This window comes from Pinus tabuliformis, chromosome 3_1 (assembly GCF_031772625.1).
Source record: "Pinus tabuliformis cultivar Carrire ecotype Pingquan chromosome 3_1, CPIR1, whole genome shotgun sequence".
Classification (NCBI taxonomy): Eukaryota; Viridiplantae; Streptophyta; class Pinopsida; order Pinales; family Pinaceae; genus Pinus; species Pinus tabuliformis.
The window spans coordinates 729,667,571-729,684,463 of record NC_142301.1 but is presented as its reverse complement, the minus strand read 5'-3'; the positions used below and the strand labels follow the sequence as shown (position 1 = coordinate 729,684,463).

Here is a 16,893-nt window from a genome sequence, read left to right as displayed (position 1 = left end):
ATCAGTAGTGGTTTGATGGGGTTCAAAAGAGGAAGTGGTTACATTATGGAGAAGAGAAGAAATATCTATAGGGTGATCTGGTAGCGCAGAAATTGCAGATGAATTGAATTGAACATCACAGTAGTAAGGGTCATTTTTTATTTTGTATTCAAGGGCTGCAAGGACACGTGATTTGCAAACAAAGAATTCATAAGCCTTTTCAAATGGATTTTGCCTTTTCACAATGAGGATGTCTAAGTCAGAAATCAATCGGGGTAAGTATTTGGCAATAGTGGTGATGTCTTGAGGGAAGCTAATTGTATGGCCACTATATTTGTATTGACCACCATGGGCATGAGTGACTTGTAGAATGGGGTTGACATGTGCAATGAGCATTTCTTCAACTTGTGTTAACTGTTGAAGGACATAGGGTTGTTCACCAGGGTTCATGTTGTTCATTTCAAAAAAACGATTGGTAGATTTAGATGATGCACAACGAAAACAAGAAATTATACCATGGAAAAGCTTTGTTTCCATTCCTAGGTATGATTCTTTGCATATTGTGCAAACATGCAGGTAGAAAGTTCATCAATCCTTTCTCGAAAGCAACGGTGTTCTTCATTAAGGGGAGAGTTATATTAGATTTGATGAAGGTGAGATGGGTTGGTTTGTATAGTTGGGAGAGCTTTTGAGGTGGGAAGGGATGTAGAGGAAGTAGTAGGGTTGTTGCGGTTTTCATAAAGTAGTCGCCGTCGTGCATTTATTTTATCCTTTTGCTATGCATAAAGAAGACGTCGCTGCTCGTTTTTGTCTGCATTTTGATTGTTTTTTGGCATATCTAAACAAGGACAAATAATTATTGTTAGTTTTCATAAACGAGTATTGCATGTTTGGAGAATGTATTACAAGTTTTAGAATTAATTTTTTTTATTTGAACATAGAATTAATTTTTTTTATTTGAACATCGGTGAAGGTAGGTAGATTATGTAGAAGGAAAAACATGCAATTAGGAGTACTATAAAATCATATGTTATTTTGGCATCTATTATTGAGAGGAGAGGAGCAAGATAACCAATATTTTTCTCCCGTCTTCTTCATTTTTTTTTTGACAAGTTTGAACAATAGCATGAATAGATTAGCAAGCAAGAGATCAATATACAACATGTAAACAGCGAACGGAAAACTTATGTAGTAAGTCTTTACAGATGTTGATATCTATATTATGTAAAATGAAAAGGGGTAAACATACATATTTTGGAATAACTGGAAGAGAGTATTTGCAGTGACAGTGTGCATCACAATAACATGGGTGTAATTTACAATAATATGAAACAATCAGTTGTGCAGAAATGTTTGTTTATGTACAAACAATAGTGTTATAAGAGACCCTAAAAAACAGTTCAAAGGCGGCAAACAATAGGTCGTTTTGAAGTGGACATTGCTTGAATGTCAGTGAGGGCTTCTTTGCATGCAGAGGCATATTGAATTTCTTCCGAATTTATCAGTATTGGTTGCAAGTGTTGAACACCGTTGAAGTAATCTGCTTTAATGGAAAGTGTTAGCAGGAAGCGGCGTCCTAAAATTCGGCCACAAATTTTCTACAGATCAGTTGGTTCGATAGAAAGAAGGAACATGTCTTTTGCATGATTCCCATGAGCTCATTCCCTGCGTCATTGAAAGCTGTGATGTTCTGTAGGTGCCCGGTGTGGTCATGTAGCTCAATTTTAAGTTTGTAACGGTGGTCACATTCTGGGAAGTCGCCATTACATTTTGTACAATGCCAAAGATTGTTAGAATTCTCCATAACCTTCTTCATGCATTGTTTTCCATTGAAATCTAATGGAAATGCTAGAATGTAGAAGTCGTCCAGGTCAAGAGCAGTTATTGTTGCACGAACTGAAACCCATATTGCTTTATCGTAGGTTTGCATGCCAGCAATTTCAAAAAACATCTTTCATGGTAGGGCACGTTTCGAAGCAACACCATAGTTTCTACTCAAAGATGGAGAAGAAGAGCTATAACCTGTTTCACAGAACCATGCATATAGTTGATGAGTTTCTTCAACTTGTGGATTTATGATGAGAGTGCTTGTTGATATCGTACCTACTGTGGTGCCATTAAATTCAGATACACAACCTCTGATTGCAAGGATTGGTGGGTTGTCGAAAGAGTAGAATTCAGCAAGGTTTTGTCCTATAGAGTCACAATGGTCTCCCCATAATGTTACATCAATGCTAAAACCCGACTTGTCTTTTAATATGAGTGTTTTCCTTAATGTTTCACTTCCGTCTTTTCGTCGAATTGTTGATGCAGGTGAAGTGGAGGTAACAACACCAATGACATCCACATTCGTATTTGGACTTGCACTTTTTATTTCAGCAATAGTCTTGAAGTGAAAGCTCTAGTAAGGAAACGTTGGATCATCTATGGGACATGGGTTGATAGTGGAAGCAACAAACAAGTAAATTTCCCATTTGTTCTTGAGGTGGTTGTAGTTTGGATTTGCTTCTTTAACTGTGTCATTTAAAACAATGTATAGCTGCCCAACTTGAATTAGATTGTAAAGAGATTCAGCCAATTCAGCAAATGCAGAAAGGTGGATCTCTTCCTTATCACGATTGATAGGGTCAAATCCAAAAACTTTTCCTGAGCCTCACACATTGTTGTAAGTCTTCAATGATGTTTTTGCAGATGCTCTACCTTGGATTGACCAATATTTTCGGTAAGGATTGAGTGCCGTGAATGGAATTGTTGTAGTTGTTTCCGTAATTGGTGGAGTAACTACAGAGGGCAAGGTATCTTTTGTTGATGAAGAGCTAACCTAGGATGTACCTGCCTTTGCATGTAGTAGCGTCAATGAGTCCTTCGTCAATGCTGCTGAGCGCATCACAACTTCAAGCTCAACCACTCGGATGGACCTTATGTAAACAAATGAGAAATGAATTAATGAAGATTCCATTTTTTTTTGTAATGCAAGAAGCGTTTAGAAGGAAAAAAATAGAAGAGGGTAATTTCAAATGTTGGGCCTTACGAGGAGTTTTGAAGCACCGTGCAAGCTGCTTTTTTAAGCAGAATTATTGAGCCAATTTGGATGTCTCCAGATGGAACTTGTGGGCTATATGCGGATGGTAGCAAAGTCTTGTGTTGATGTGTTCCATCAGATAGAGTAATGTGGAAGTGTGAGGATGTTGTTTTTAATGAGGTAACAGAACCAACATCGATTATCTGAAGTAGTGGTTGAATCTTAGTGGAACCATTCAGAAACAGAGGAATGGCATTCGTTTTCAAGGTTGTCTCCATAATATTAACATGGGGGTTCTTTTTCCTGTGATAGTAGTACTTGCAATTCATCAAATTCACCACAACACAAAATTCTGGTAAAAGAAGTTGTGATGTGAATGCGGAATCTAATCTAACAAGGATAACTTTTGATGGTGAAACAATAATAAGGGCACAAGATATGAGAATGAATTGTCATTCACACCACTATTAAAGGTGATCTGACCTTGTAGAACAAATTTTTGTAACATGTTTTGGCATGAATTACAAATGTTTTACGTAAATCCCATGCTATGTATGTAAGGTACGTGGCTAAACCTTTTAGAAACTGTAACGATGTTTCTAAAACTCTTATAATGTGCTCAGAATCTGCCTAAACATGTCGACTGATGTGTCCAAAATTTCCTGATGTGTCCAACATTGTGATACCCTCTGTCACTACTCCACTCAAGCCTTGCTTGATGCAATGATGAGTTTCCCAATTTGGTTCATTGCTCTTAAAGGAACTCAGTCCATAAACATAATATGCCTTTCCCTCCCTTGATCCACATTTGTTATCTTGATTTGCATAAGCTATGTATCCTCTTAGTACCAAGACACATCCACCTAATATGAATCCTTCCAAAGACGGACAGCCCCCAAAAGCGGTAAGCATTTCATAAGCAGAAATTCAACCTAGAGGGGGAGGAGAACAACCTCTCATATTAACCACCCAAGCTAGACCACATTGACAAAATGTATGTTAATAAGATTCAGCGACAAGGTACATATTGTGAAAATTTGGAAATAGCTCAAACGACTCAAAGATCCTTATAGTCTTACAGTACCTTTAAAACATGTATGAAATAGGAACATTTTCCAGCCATGCCTAATACTAATCCTTTCAGCAATATTAGGTTCGCACATGATATGCGATCCTTGTAGGAAAAATCCACATGTTTCTTACACAACGTAAAACCCATTAAGAGATGTGTTTCAATAACATTCAGGCAGAAGGTTTATATTTTGCACATTTGGTAGAACAATTTTTTTTAACATGTTTTGGCATAAATTAAAAATGTTTTACGTAAATTGCATGCTATGTATGTAAGATACGTGTCTAAACCTTCTAGAAACTGTAACGATGTTTCTAAAACTCCTATAACGTGCTTAGAATCTGTCTGAACATGCAGACTAGTGGGAAGATATGCTTTGTGCTTGTGTTCAACATGGGTTAAACCAAATACTGAGCACTCTTTGGTAATGACTTGTAGGTGTTGTCAGTTAAGGATAGCTTAGGTACAACTACTACTTCATCAAAAGATCCATGTGATATTAATTTGGACTCATTTGATTTTTCCCATAATACCCCCACCTCTAGAAGCCAGATTGGTCTACAGCATGGGATACTTTCTCTCACTACTCCACTCAAGCCTTGCTTAATGCAATCATGAGTTTCCGAATTTGGTTCATTGTTCATAAAGGAACTCAGCCCATAAACATAGTATGACTTTCCCTCCCTTGATTTACATTTGTTATCTTGCTCTGCATAAGCTATGCATCCTCTTAGTACCTAGACACATCCACCTAATATGACTCCTTCCAAAGACAGAGAACCCCCAAAAGGGGTAAGCATGTCACAAGCAGAAATCCAACCTAGATGGGGAGGAGAACAACGTCTCATATTAACCACCCAAGCTAGACCACAATGACAAAATCTCTGTTAATAACATTCAACGACAAGGTACACATTGTGCAAATTTGGAAATTGCTCAAGCGACTCAAAGATCCTTATAGTCTGCAAACGAGAAAATCTGGGAAATGATCAGGGTAGACCATTCTTATTTATGGGTTAGGGAGAAACATAGATAGAAGAAAAATGTGGAGCAAAATAAACCCTCTCTAGTGATATAGATATTAATACAGATATTAGTTTAATCCATTATTTTTATATAAATAATAATAATTTAATTTTTAGAATTGAAAATTTTCTTTATATTATATAAAATTAAAAAAATATATTACTTTAAATTTTTTTATTTTATTATAAAAATTAGTAATAAGTATAAAAAAATATTATTTTAATTTTTTTAGTTTATTATAAAAATAAATAATAAATATAAATAAGCATAAATGATTATTCTTTAAATAATTTCTCTCTTTTCATTGACTCCACACACAATGAGAGAATATTTTCTTAGAAATAGACATCCATATACATGTTGATCTCTTGAAAGAGCTTTACAACTATTTTTGGTGTTTATAGGACTTTAGGCAACGTTGATGAGGTATTTTTGTGCTTAGGTCTCAAAGCAAATGTTTTTAAGGATGACTATAATATTGTTTTTATGATTTCTCAAATCTCAAATTCTTTCTCCAAAATAAGTGTTAACTCTTATATAATTATTAATCACATCTTTCATAATATATTATTAGTAGCATAGCTTTATAATTTAAATGGACGGTAAATTTCTATAGGCATGAAAACATTTATCTTATGATAAATTTTACATTTCCAAGATTAAGAGAATCATAAAAAGTAACTAAACTATTATTATTATTATTATTAAAAAAATCAATATATGAGTTAAACATATATACATTTCAAAAGATATATGGCAAAACTCTTAACCATGGAAATTCATTTTCAATTACCATGGAGATTCTTGATTTAGTAATACCACATGTCAAAACTACCATAACTAATTCATATGATATTTTTCTTTAATCAATTTATTAAAAGGAAAAAAAAACATAACTATTTATAAAACAAATCTCCATTTTAAAAATGTTAATTCCTTATCATCCACAATTAAAATAAAATAAAAACCACATTTTAAAATAAATACACTTTTCAACATATTTACTATAAAACTATAATTTAATTAAAACTAAATTAAAAATATTCAAAACTAACTATAAAAAAACTTAAAAAAAAAAAAAACTAAATTGTTTTAATATTTTTCAAAATTGATTTTTAAATTGTTTTAATATCTTTCAAAATTTCGAATTAGACCAAAAAGCAAATAAAAGTACACTGAACATTCAGAACTGATCTAAATTGTTTTAATCTTTTTCAAAATTGATTTTTAAGTTGTTTTAATATTTTTCAAGATTGTGAATTAGTCCCAAAAAAAAATAAAAGTACACTCGACATTGAAAACTGTGTCAACTTCACTCTCCAAAAATAACGGTTGGGTATATATTTGCATATGCCCCAGACAAATAACAATGACAATGTAAATACTACTATTATAATAATAATAATAATAAAAATAATTAAGGTAAATTATTGAAACTTTTTCGCTCACAAAAAATTAAGGTAAATTATTGAATGTTTAGATTTTTCCTTTGTAAAGCACAGCCTCAGCGCTGATGTGAGCAGCATGCACTGCATAGATAATTTCTACACTCTTTTTGTCAGGGAGTGTTGATTGTGTGGTAGGGATGCTCAGCGCTTATGTGAGCAGCATGGACTTCATAGATAAAACACGTGTTTAAGTATTGTTGGTTGTTCACTCTTGTTATTTTCTCTCCATTCTCATTCAAATATAACATATTTGACTATATAATACACATATTTGAATAAGGTAGCTGTGCACTTAATTTAATCAAAACATATGTTTGACCATATAAGTCAATTATCTACTTAATTCCCCGTGATAGCGAGTAAATGTGGTTGGACTCGGCCGCCACCATTCACGGGAAGGGAACCTTATAATTTAGAATTCGACAACTTGCAGCCATACATGTGTTATTTATCCCTAGACTCCTTCAAATACCCGACCCCACTCACATTTCCACTCATTCTCACTCTCTCATATTTCATTCGTCATGCTCTGGAGTCTCAATTCTAATTAATAATTGTGCGGTTCATACGCAGGTTTATTCAGATTTTCCGGGTTGTAAGATTATTTCGTACTCACGAATTCCGAAGAATTCGGGCAATCTCTTGATATTATATAATCGTTATATACACACGTCCATAGAGATACAGGAAGCAGCGGGAGGAGGAGAAGACAGAGCAGTGGCCACTGCACATCATATCGAAAAATCTCCGGGCACCTCTGAGAACATGACGAGAGACATGCTCACAATCCTCACCTCCGACAACCGCCTTTCCGCCGCCAGCAATCAAAATCTCGGCAATCCCCAGGGGAAATCGGCCGATTTGGAGGCCAATTTGGCGTTGGCCGACAGAATAATCTCATCCTGGGACTCCAACTCGTTGAACCCCTCACTGTTCCAGAACAACCCAAAAGAAACCAACGAGTATCTCGATGCTGTGGACGGCCTACGTGGCGTCATGGAAATTTTGAACGCCACTCAAAGCAGATCGGATAAGTTGGTGCATGCGCAGCGCCTCATGGAAATGTCGATGGGGCGCCTTGAGAAGGAGTTTCACCGAATTCTGTCGACCAACGTCGAGCCGACCATGGCGTATGAGGACTGCAACTCGAGACAGGGTTCGTCGGACGACGGTTTGACAGACGAAGATGAAAGCAGCAGCAGCAGCCGTCGGAGTTGTAATTCTAACGCCGACGAGATCTGCGAAATCGACTTGATGTCGGTCGAAACTGTGCTGCAACTCCGCAGCATAGCGAAGCGCATGGTTGCCAACGGGTACGGGAGTGAGTGCGTACGAATGTACGGGCTCACCAGAAGGCCTGTAATCGAAGGGTGTCTCAACAGAATTGGCGTCGAGCGGCTCAGTACCAGGGATGTGCAGAAGATGCAGTGGGGAATTCTGGACATCAAGATCAGGAAGTGGATACGCGCCGTGAGAATTGCGGTGAGGATTCTGTTCGCCAGCGAGAAACGGCTCTGCGACGAGATATTTGCCGGGTTTAGCGACGTCAGCAATTTCTGTTTTTACGGGGTCGTCAAGGGGCCCACGACGAAGTTTCTAGAGTTTGGTGAATCCGTGGCCATGAGCAAAAGGTCGAGCGAAAGGCTCTTCAGGGTGCTCGACATGTACGAGACTCTGCGGGACCTAAAGCCCCACATCGACACCGTTTTTGACCACGACTCATGTGCCAGCATGCGGACGCAAGCGTCTACGACCCTTGTTCTGCTCGGTAATTCGGCACGGGGGATTTTGAGGGAGTTCGAGAATGCAATCGAGGAAGAGAATTCAAAGACTCCGGTGCCCGGAGGCACGATTCATCCGCTTACGAGGTATGTTATGAATTATCTGATTTTTCTGTCCGATTACAAGGAGACTCTCACCAACATAACAGCCAATGATCCCACTGATATCTCCAAGGGCCTGCCTAATAGCGTCATGGACTTGTTTGGCGAATTGGATGGGCTTGATGATGAACTGGGGAGCCCAGCCTCTGCTCTCTCAGTGAGATTGGGATGAATTATTACAAGTCTGCAATGTAAGTTAGATGCGAAATCTAACCTCTAGCAGGATGTTTCCCTGTCATCTCTGTTTCTCACGAACAATCTTCATTACGTTGTTAAGAAGGTCAATGGTTCGAAGTTCATAGCACTGCTTGGTTATGGCTGGTTGAGGAAGAATCAGGGCAAGATGAGGCAATATGCGGAAAATTACGAGAGAGCGGCCTGGACGAAGGCGCTCAATTGCTTGAGGGATGAAGGAATTCACGGGAGGGGGGTTTTTCCAGTGGGGTGTCACAGCAGTCCTTGGAGAATAGATTCAAGGGTTTCAATTTCGCAATTGCGGATCCTGAAGTGTTATTTCTATCATCAAGAGATCCAGCCCAATTACTATCTGTATAACCAATCAACCCAAAATTATTTGATGAAGTATAGCAAATGTCATAGTTTCTTGTTCCAGGCAGATACCTTGAAATTCTTTTCCCTGCTCCTAAATGAATCTTACATGGACTTTGCATGAATCTAGAAATCAAACCTACTGCATGAATAGTATCAGGCCTAGTGGTAGTAAGGTACAAAAGACTTCCTACCAGACTCCTATAGGATCTAGCATCTACTTTTTAAGCTCTGTCTTCTACAAAAAACTTTTCACTTGTATTCATGAGTGTGCTCATGGGTTTAGAGTTTCCCATTTTCCATTTGTGAAGAAGATCTGAAACATACTTTTCTTGTGAAATAAAATTTCATGAATCATTTGTGTCACTTCTATGCCAAGAAAATAATGCAACAAACTCAAATCAGTCATTTCAAATTCAGTCATCATAGCCTGCCTAAACTCTTCCACTAATAAATAACTTGAAGATGTGTATATCAAGTTATCTACATATAAGCAAACAATTAGTATATCATGACCATTTGACTTGATATATAATGTGGATTCATTTTCACTTATGTTAAATCCCTTTCTTAAAAGATAAGCTATAATTCTACTATACCATGCTCTTGGAGCTTGTTAAGCCCATAAAGAACCTTTTTTCAGTTTGTAGACTCTGTGCTCATTTTCTGCTTCTTCATATCCTTGGGGTTGTTGAACATATACATATTCTTTCAACTCACCATTTAGAAATGTTGATTTCACATCAAACTAATAAAATAACCATTTATATTGTTTTGTCAATACAAAATCATTTCTACTTGCATCAAATCTTGCAACAAGATCATATGTTTCATTGTAGTCAATACCTGGTTGTTGAGTATATCCCTTTGCCACTAACTTTTCTTTGTGCTTTTGTATTGATCCATCAACTACATACTTTGTTTTGTACAACCATTTCACCCCAATGACTTCTTTTTCAGTAGGAGAATCCACAAGCTCCCATGTTTCATTCCTTTTAATCGTTGTCATCTCTTCATCCATTGCTTTGCACCAAACTGACTCTTTTATGACATCTTGGCTCTGCTTTAATATGACACATCAACGAAAAATTAGTATACACATAGATTTCATTTAAGGATTTTGTCTTTCTTGGAGGAGGACATGGACTTGAAACATGACTTGAAGTTGTAGAAGATGATGAAGTGGATATGGCCTATGAAGTATTTTGATCACTGAATGAATTTTTAGAAACAAAAGATTCATCTTCTTGTACAATAATACTTGGAGTTTGTTGTTGTACATTTTGATACCACTCGCATTCTTCTTTCTCATCAAAGAACACTTCACGACTAATCATTAGTTTTCCAATTTGTGGATTGTACAATCTATAACCTTTGGTCTCCTCACAATAGCCAATAAAATACATTTCACACTTTTAGCATCCAGTTTTCTTCTCTTTTCAGTACAAACATGAGCATAATCAATGCAACCAAATACTCTTAAATGAGAAACATTCGGTTTTTTTTCCACACCATGCTTGATAAGGGGTAATATTTTGCACACTTCTTGTTGGGAATCTATTAAGAAAATAAACAGATGCAGCTATAACTTCAACCCAAAAAATATTTGGAAGGTTTTAACCTTTTACCATGCTCCTAGTCATCTCAACAATTATTCTATTTTTACGTTCAACAATGCCATTCTTCTCGGGAGTATAACTAGTTTTCCATTTCCTTTGAATTCCATTCATTTTACAATAAGAATCAAACTTTTTAAAAGTGAATTCTCCCCCTCTATCTATGTGTAATATTTTTAGAGAACAACCACTTTGCTTTCCACTACAACTTTAAATTGTTGAAATATGACAAATGCATTAGATTTTTCCCTAATGAAATATACCTATGTTCTTCTATTAAAATCATCCACAAAAATAATGAAATACTTATTTTTGTTGAGAGACAAAATTTGCATAGGAACACATATATTTTCATGCACTAGCTTCAATGGTTTACTTTCTCTCCATGATTTTCCTATTAGAAATGAATCTCTATGTTGCTTACCAAAAATACACCCTTCACAGACTTCATCAATAGAACTATTAAGGGGGTAACCCTTTGACCATTTGCTTGTTATATAAGAATTTCAAGCCTTTCATATTCAAATGTCCATACGTCATGTGCAATAGCTAGGAACTATCATCATAAGAAACATTTGATGTATTTGCTTCACAAGGGAGATTGAAAGCAAATATTATATTTTTGCAACATATTTGTCTTCGAAATAATTTTACTATGATCATCTTTATCATAGATTATGCATTTTTTGTTCTTAAAAACAATTAAATATCCCTTTTCAAGGAGTTTCCCAACACTCAACAAATTATGTGCTAGAGCAGGAACATATAAAACATCTTTAATGTGCATTGGTTTTCATGGTTTTGTCTTCACAGCAACTGTTCCCTTACCTTTAGCTTCAACTGGCTTGTCATCTCCCAAGAGTACATAATATTTTGTAAATTCATCTATCTTCATGAATCCATATTTGTTTCCTATCATGTGATTAATGCAACCACTATCCATAAGCCATACCTCCTTGGAAACATTATTAGTTGAATCACAAGGCAAGAATAAAGTGCCAACCTCATCTTTTTCTTCAGAAAAATTAGCTTGTTGTTTTCGTTTTTTCCAAAAAAATTGTTCATATTCGCCAAATATTTTACAATAGAAACACTGAACTTGGGATTTACTAAATATTTTACCTCCATCATTGTCATCATTACCTCATCCTTTGTTTTTTTTGTAGGAAAACATTATTCCTTAACCTTTGCCTCCTCTGTATGTCTGTCCTCTTCCTCTTCCTCTTCCATGAGTGTTCTGGATTTCCTCATGGGAGGAATTCTTACATTCATGAATTTTGTCTTTGGAAACATTTCCTTTTGCTTGAAAAACTTGTTTAATAGATTTTTCAGAAGATATATTCATTGTTTTCTCGTGAAATTTAAGAGACCCTATTAGCTCATTCACAGACAGTTGAGTTATATCTTTAGACTCAATAGCAACAACAACCCCATCAAATTTTATAGTCAAACTTCTTAAAATATTTTCAACGATCTTTTGATCTTTTAAATCTTCTCCATATGATTTAATTTCATTCACTATTTCCATAACTCCAGTGAACAAATCTTGAATAGATCCAGAGTTTTGCATGCACAAAGTTTCAAATTCTCTTCTTAAGAACCACAACTTAACAAATTTTACCTTATTACCTCCCTGATATGCATGTTGCTACACATCCCATGCCTCCTTTGATTTTGTTACTCCAACTAGTCATGGAAAAATCGAATCATGTACTCCTTGCTGGATTAGGAAGGGAGCCTTTGAATCCTTTTTATGGTTTTCCTTTAGTTGTGTTCTTTGGTCTTGAGTCTAGTGGGCAAGTGTTTGAACAATGTTTTCATCTTAATGCTCCAAAAACCAAAGTTCTCACATTTAAACACTTGTATTTGTGGCTGAGAAATATTCATATTGTTGTTGTTGTTGGCCATTGCTCCTAACTGTTGAGCACTCCACCAATAACTTGAATCTGCACAAGCTTCACAAAATTATGAAAACTCTTGCCAATGGCTTTCACAAAATTTTGAAATCTCTTGCCAACAACACACATTTTACATACAAATCAACTCTCTTCACCTAGCTCTGATACCACATGTTAAATCTATCAAGAGCATACATATGAAAACATGTAAAAAAATGAACAAAAACTAGAAAAAGTCATGTTCTCAATGCATGAACTCAACTCTCATTTGAATCTCATATTTTCATGCAAGCAATGAATACATTATTATATAGTCAACATATTTCTAATTGGATTATCAATTATATGACAAAATTCTGATTCTAATCTACTACCCCCTAATAATTTTATGAATAATAACTTTGAATAATGACTACATCTATTATTTTGTTGTCCTAATTCTGATAACTCACTAAAACAAAATCTGCTAACTAATTTATCAGCAATTACATAACATAATTAAGCATTAATTCTCCCTTCTAAAAACTCTACTCTGGTTGAATGGCTTCAGATATTTCACCATATGCACTAATCTCTTCTAATTAAGTGTTGTAATATCTGAAATTAAGCATCATTTTCAAAACATAGAAAATAGGGAAACTAGACTCTGAAGCTTTTTGAGGATTGAGTCTCACTTGCATGTTTATTTTTCATTAGTTTTCAGCACTGCGCAAAGTATAAGTCATCTTGAATTTCCTTAGGAATGGAAGAAACAACATTCGTTCTAGAACTGGCAACAGCTTAGCATTCGTTCTAGAACTAACAACAGCTTAACATTCAATTTTAGGTATCTGTCGATGTTTAACCACATTTTCGTAGGCAAAGGTGTTATAAAGTTTACAAGTTTCTTTGAAAAGGTGTATCAATTAGAAGATAAAATCCACGCTAGAATATATCTTAACAAAACTAACATGTGCTATGTACTAGATATTTTTGAGTCAATTTTTTCCAAACATTTTTGGGAATTATAAGTTTCCACTATATAATCTGAAAAAATCAAATGTTTTAAAAATGATTAAAAATACAATTTAAATGGCTAAAATGAAACATTATATCACCTGATTCTACCTCGGAAAAATATCACCTGATTCAAAACATCTCATATAGTTAGTAATTAGGTTGTACGTGGATAAAATCCATGTTTATGCTATTCAGAATGCCAAGACTGCTATATATGGATATAAATTTTTGACCAAGCTTATTAGGTAAAGATTATAAAAAATTGTATATGTTTAAAAAAATTATGTTTTATTTAATGTTAATATTTGGTTTTCAGGTATAAATTTTTGACCAAGCATATTACGTAAGGATTATAAAGTTTTTGGTTTAGATATCAATTTATGACACAGCATATTACGTAAGGATTATAAAGTTTTTGGTTTAGATATCAATTTATTTATGTTCATTTTATGGCAATAGTGTATATATAATGGCTATAGCAGTGCGGTACAAAACTAATTCATATATTGTGAGCTTTAAGATCATTATGGTTGATTTTTGTTTTTGTTTTTAAATATAATGTGTATATGGAAATTAAAATGTTTTAAATTTTAATAAAAATATTTCTTTAAACAAATTTATCTAATTTTTTTTAGTTTGATGTAGATAGGAATTGAATCTTAAATTTCGGTTTTACATAATACTTTAAAGGCAATTGGCAATTAAACTGTGGCAGTAGGATAATTTGCAAAACTATATTTAGTAATAAATGTCTATAATCATTATTATATATTTTTAATATTAATTTTATAATTTTTTTCTAATTGTGAAATCACATATTTAATTTCTATTTTTAATCTTAATTTTATAAAAAAAATCAAATCTTAATTTCATATATTTTTTTCACTTCATAAAATTGTGAAATCATACATCAAAGTGATATAAACACTTTTAAATAGTTAATAATAATAATAATAAATAATATATATATATATATATATATATATATATATATATATATATATATATATAATTAATTAGAATTACCAACTTAATCACTCTAAAGTTAAATGTGAATTAGCTGACTCATTTTACCATATAAAGAAATATAGGAAAGGGCCTTAGCTTTTACTTTTTGGATTTTGTTAAAATAAACCTATTCAAAATTATTTTTGTAAAATTCCGAATAGGTTTAATTCAGCATTTCCTCTCTTAAATTTCAAATAACTTCTTTTCACCATTTTGACGCTGAGTAATTTTTTTTCTAAAAAGATTAAAATTTAATTATTTAATTTTAGTTAGTTGAAAATACACAAAGCAATCAAGTAAAGATAAAACATATTATATAAATACTTTTTCTGCGATTCTTCATTTTTATTTTTTAATAGTTTTTTTGGACTTCTCATAACTATTGGTCAATAACACCAAAATACAACAATTCTTATTGTAAAGATTGTATTAGATCAAAAGATTCTACCCTCGAAGGTTGTCTTTGTAATGAAAAATGAGTTTCTTCAAGAAGTACTTGGGCTTGAGAAACTAAGTTTAGCATTATTTGAGTAGAATAAATTGTAAAGATTGTACTAGATCAAAAGATTCTACCTATGAAGATTTCCTAGGTATGTGTGAAACATGAGATTCTTCAGCAAGTACTTGGGATTGACAAATTGACTTTAGTATTATTTAAGTGGACTAAGAAGTTTCACTAGAAAATGTTTATACATTTTGTAAGCTAAGATTTGTGTGAAGATTTGCCTACCATTCATTTTATGAGGCTTTCTTTCTAGCATCAAATTGTTGATAGACAAGAATATTTCTCATCAACTAAGGGAAAAGTACTAGATGGCACCATTCAATTAATATCTAGATCAATCAACAATTGAAAAAAGAAGATGTAAGTACATATTCTCCAAAGAGGAAAAACTCTAAGCTAATCTTATACTTAAAATAAATTTAAAATTAACAAAAAGTAATCTATACTAAATACATATCCAAGCCAATAGCATACAACTATTTCATAAGTAGATGCAAGAAAAAATATGAGTTCTTAATACTGCAAAAACAATTCATAAACTCAATAACATTTTAAACACATGTAGATAAAATGTTAATGATTGGGATAGGATGACATGAGCTCTTATATCCCACTCATAAAAATTAATGAATATTAACATGTTATGGAAAGGAATTGCTCAAACTAAATAAATGAAAAATCATACATTTGTATGTCGTATAATATTCAATAATAAAGGACTAGATTCTATTAAAAAATGTAGCAAGAAAGGCTCAATTTGACTTTAGCCTTAGTCAAATTGAGTAAACCGGATTTCCACATCATCACGACAACTTGGAGGTAGTTCACTAGTGTGACATGACTCTTGTCACTTACTTATCTCAATAAATTTGAGTTAGAGGGCTTTGAGTTCAGTTATGCATGTGTGATTCCTAAATTTTAGCAATCTAGTTCGATTATTTTCAGTTGTATTCAGTTAATTGACCTATATATATTATAGATTGAGTTAAAGGTCAATTGTGCAAAGGGATAGTAGTCTAACTCAGAGATCTATCAATTAACTGATCAATTAGCCCAAAATAGCTAATGCATGCAAGGAATTCGAATTCTTCAGTTGAAGTGGAGATGACAAGGCAGTGTAACATCAGTTGTAGACTAGTTTTGAGTGTACAGGTGTTGCATGAGTTAGGAGATCAATCGTTGGGAATTACACAAGAAAATGGGAGGAAATTCCTATCTTTTAGGTGTTAATTTACGCAGGAATGGAGCAAGGAAATAAGAGGCTAGAGGAGAAAATAATTGGCTAAGTGTTGGCCAAAGTTTCTCATTCCGCACAGACAACAATTATTCTTTTGCAGGTTGTGCTCAGAGCTAGAGCAAGCAATTGTAATAGTTTCTTTATTCAACTGATTAATGGAAAGAGACTTGAGGGGTTTTGCCTAGTTGGGTTCCCAGAAATCATTTTGTACTTGTAGTTTTGTTTATTGCATGTCTATACATGTTGTTCTAAATTGTTATTTCCATTCTGCAAATCAGTAGAGTACAATTTTGTCCCTTGTTTTTCGGTTTGAAATCTTGAGTAGTTGCAATTTCTATCAAATTTTGACATGTTATCAGAGTAATGGAATAACATTAGAACCAATATTCTAAACTTGTCTCTTAAGAATTTCATTTTTTTTTTGCTTTAGTACAACAATTTTTCTTCGGGATTGGGAGAATGTCTTTCAATAGACTGAGATTGGAGTATGCCCTAGAGGGTAGCTCAAATTTCATAGCATGGAAGGATCAAATGGAAGTAGCGCTTGATGATAATGGTGTGTTAGAATATGTTAAAAATGACATTGCAAAACCCCAAGAGTATAATTCACAACAATTAGCCTAATGAAAGAAGGATGTTACAAAGGCCGGG

General features: G+C 34.0%; 1 protein-coding gene across 1 annotated transcript; it reads left to right on the top strand.

The window, feature by feature from the left end:
• The first annotated feature begins 223 nt into the window (after positions 1 to 223).
• Positions 224 to 8,602, top strand: LOC149189379 (exocyst complex component EXO70B1-like). The gene is made up of 3 exons (XM_089410210.1): positions 224 to 254; positions 556 to 632; positions 7,121 to 8,602. Exons 1-3 carry the CDS (start codon positions 224 to 226, stop codon positions 8,600 to 8,602), a joined length of 1,590 nt encoding a protein of 529 aa, XP_089266336.1.
• The last annotated feature ends 8,291 nt before the right edge of the window (positions 8,603 to 16,893 follow it).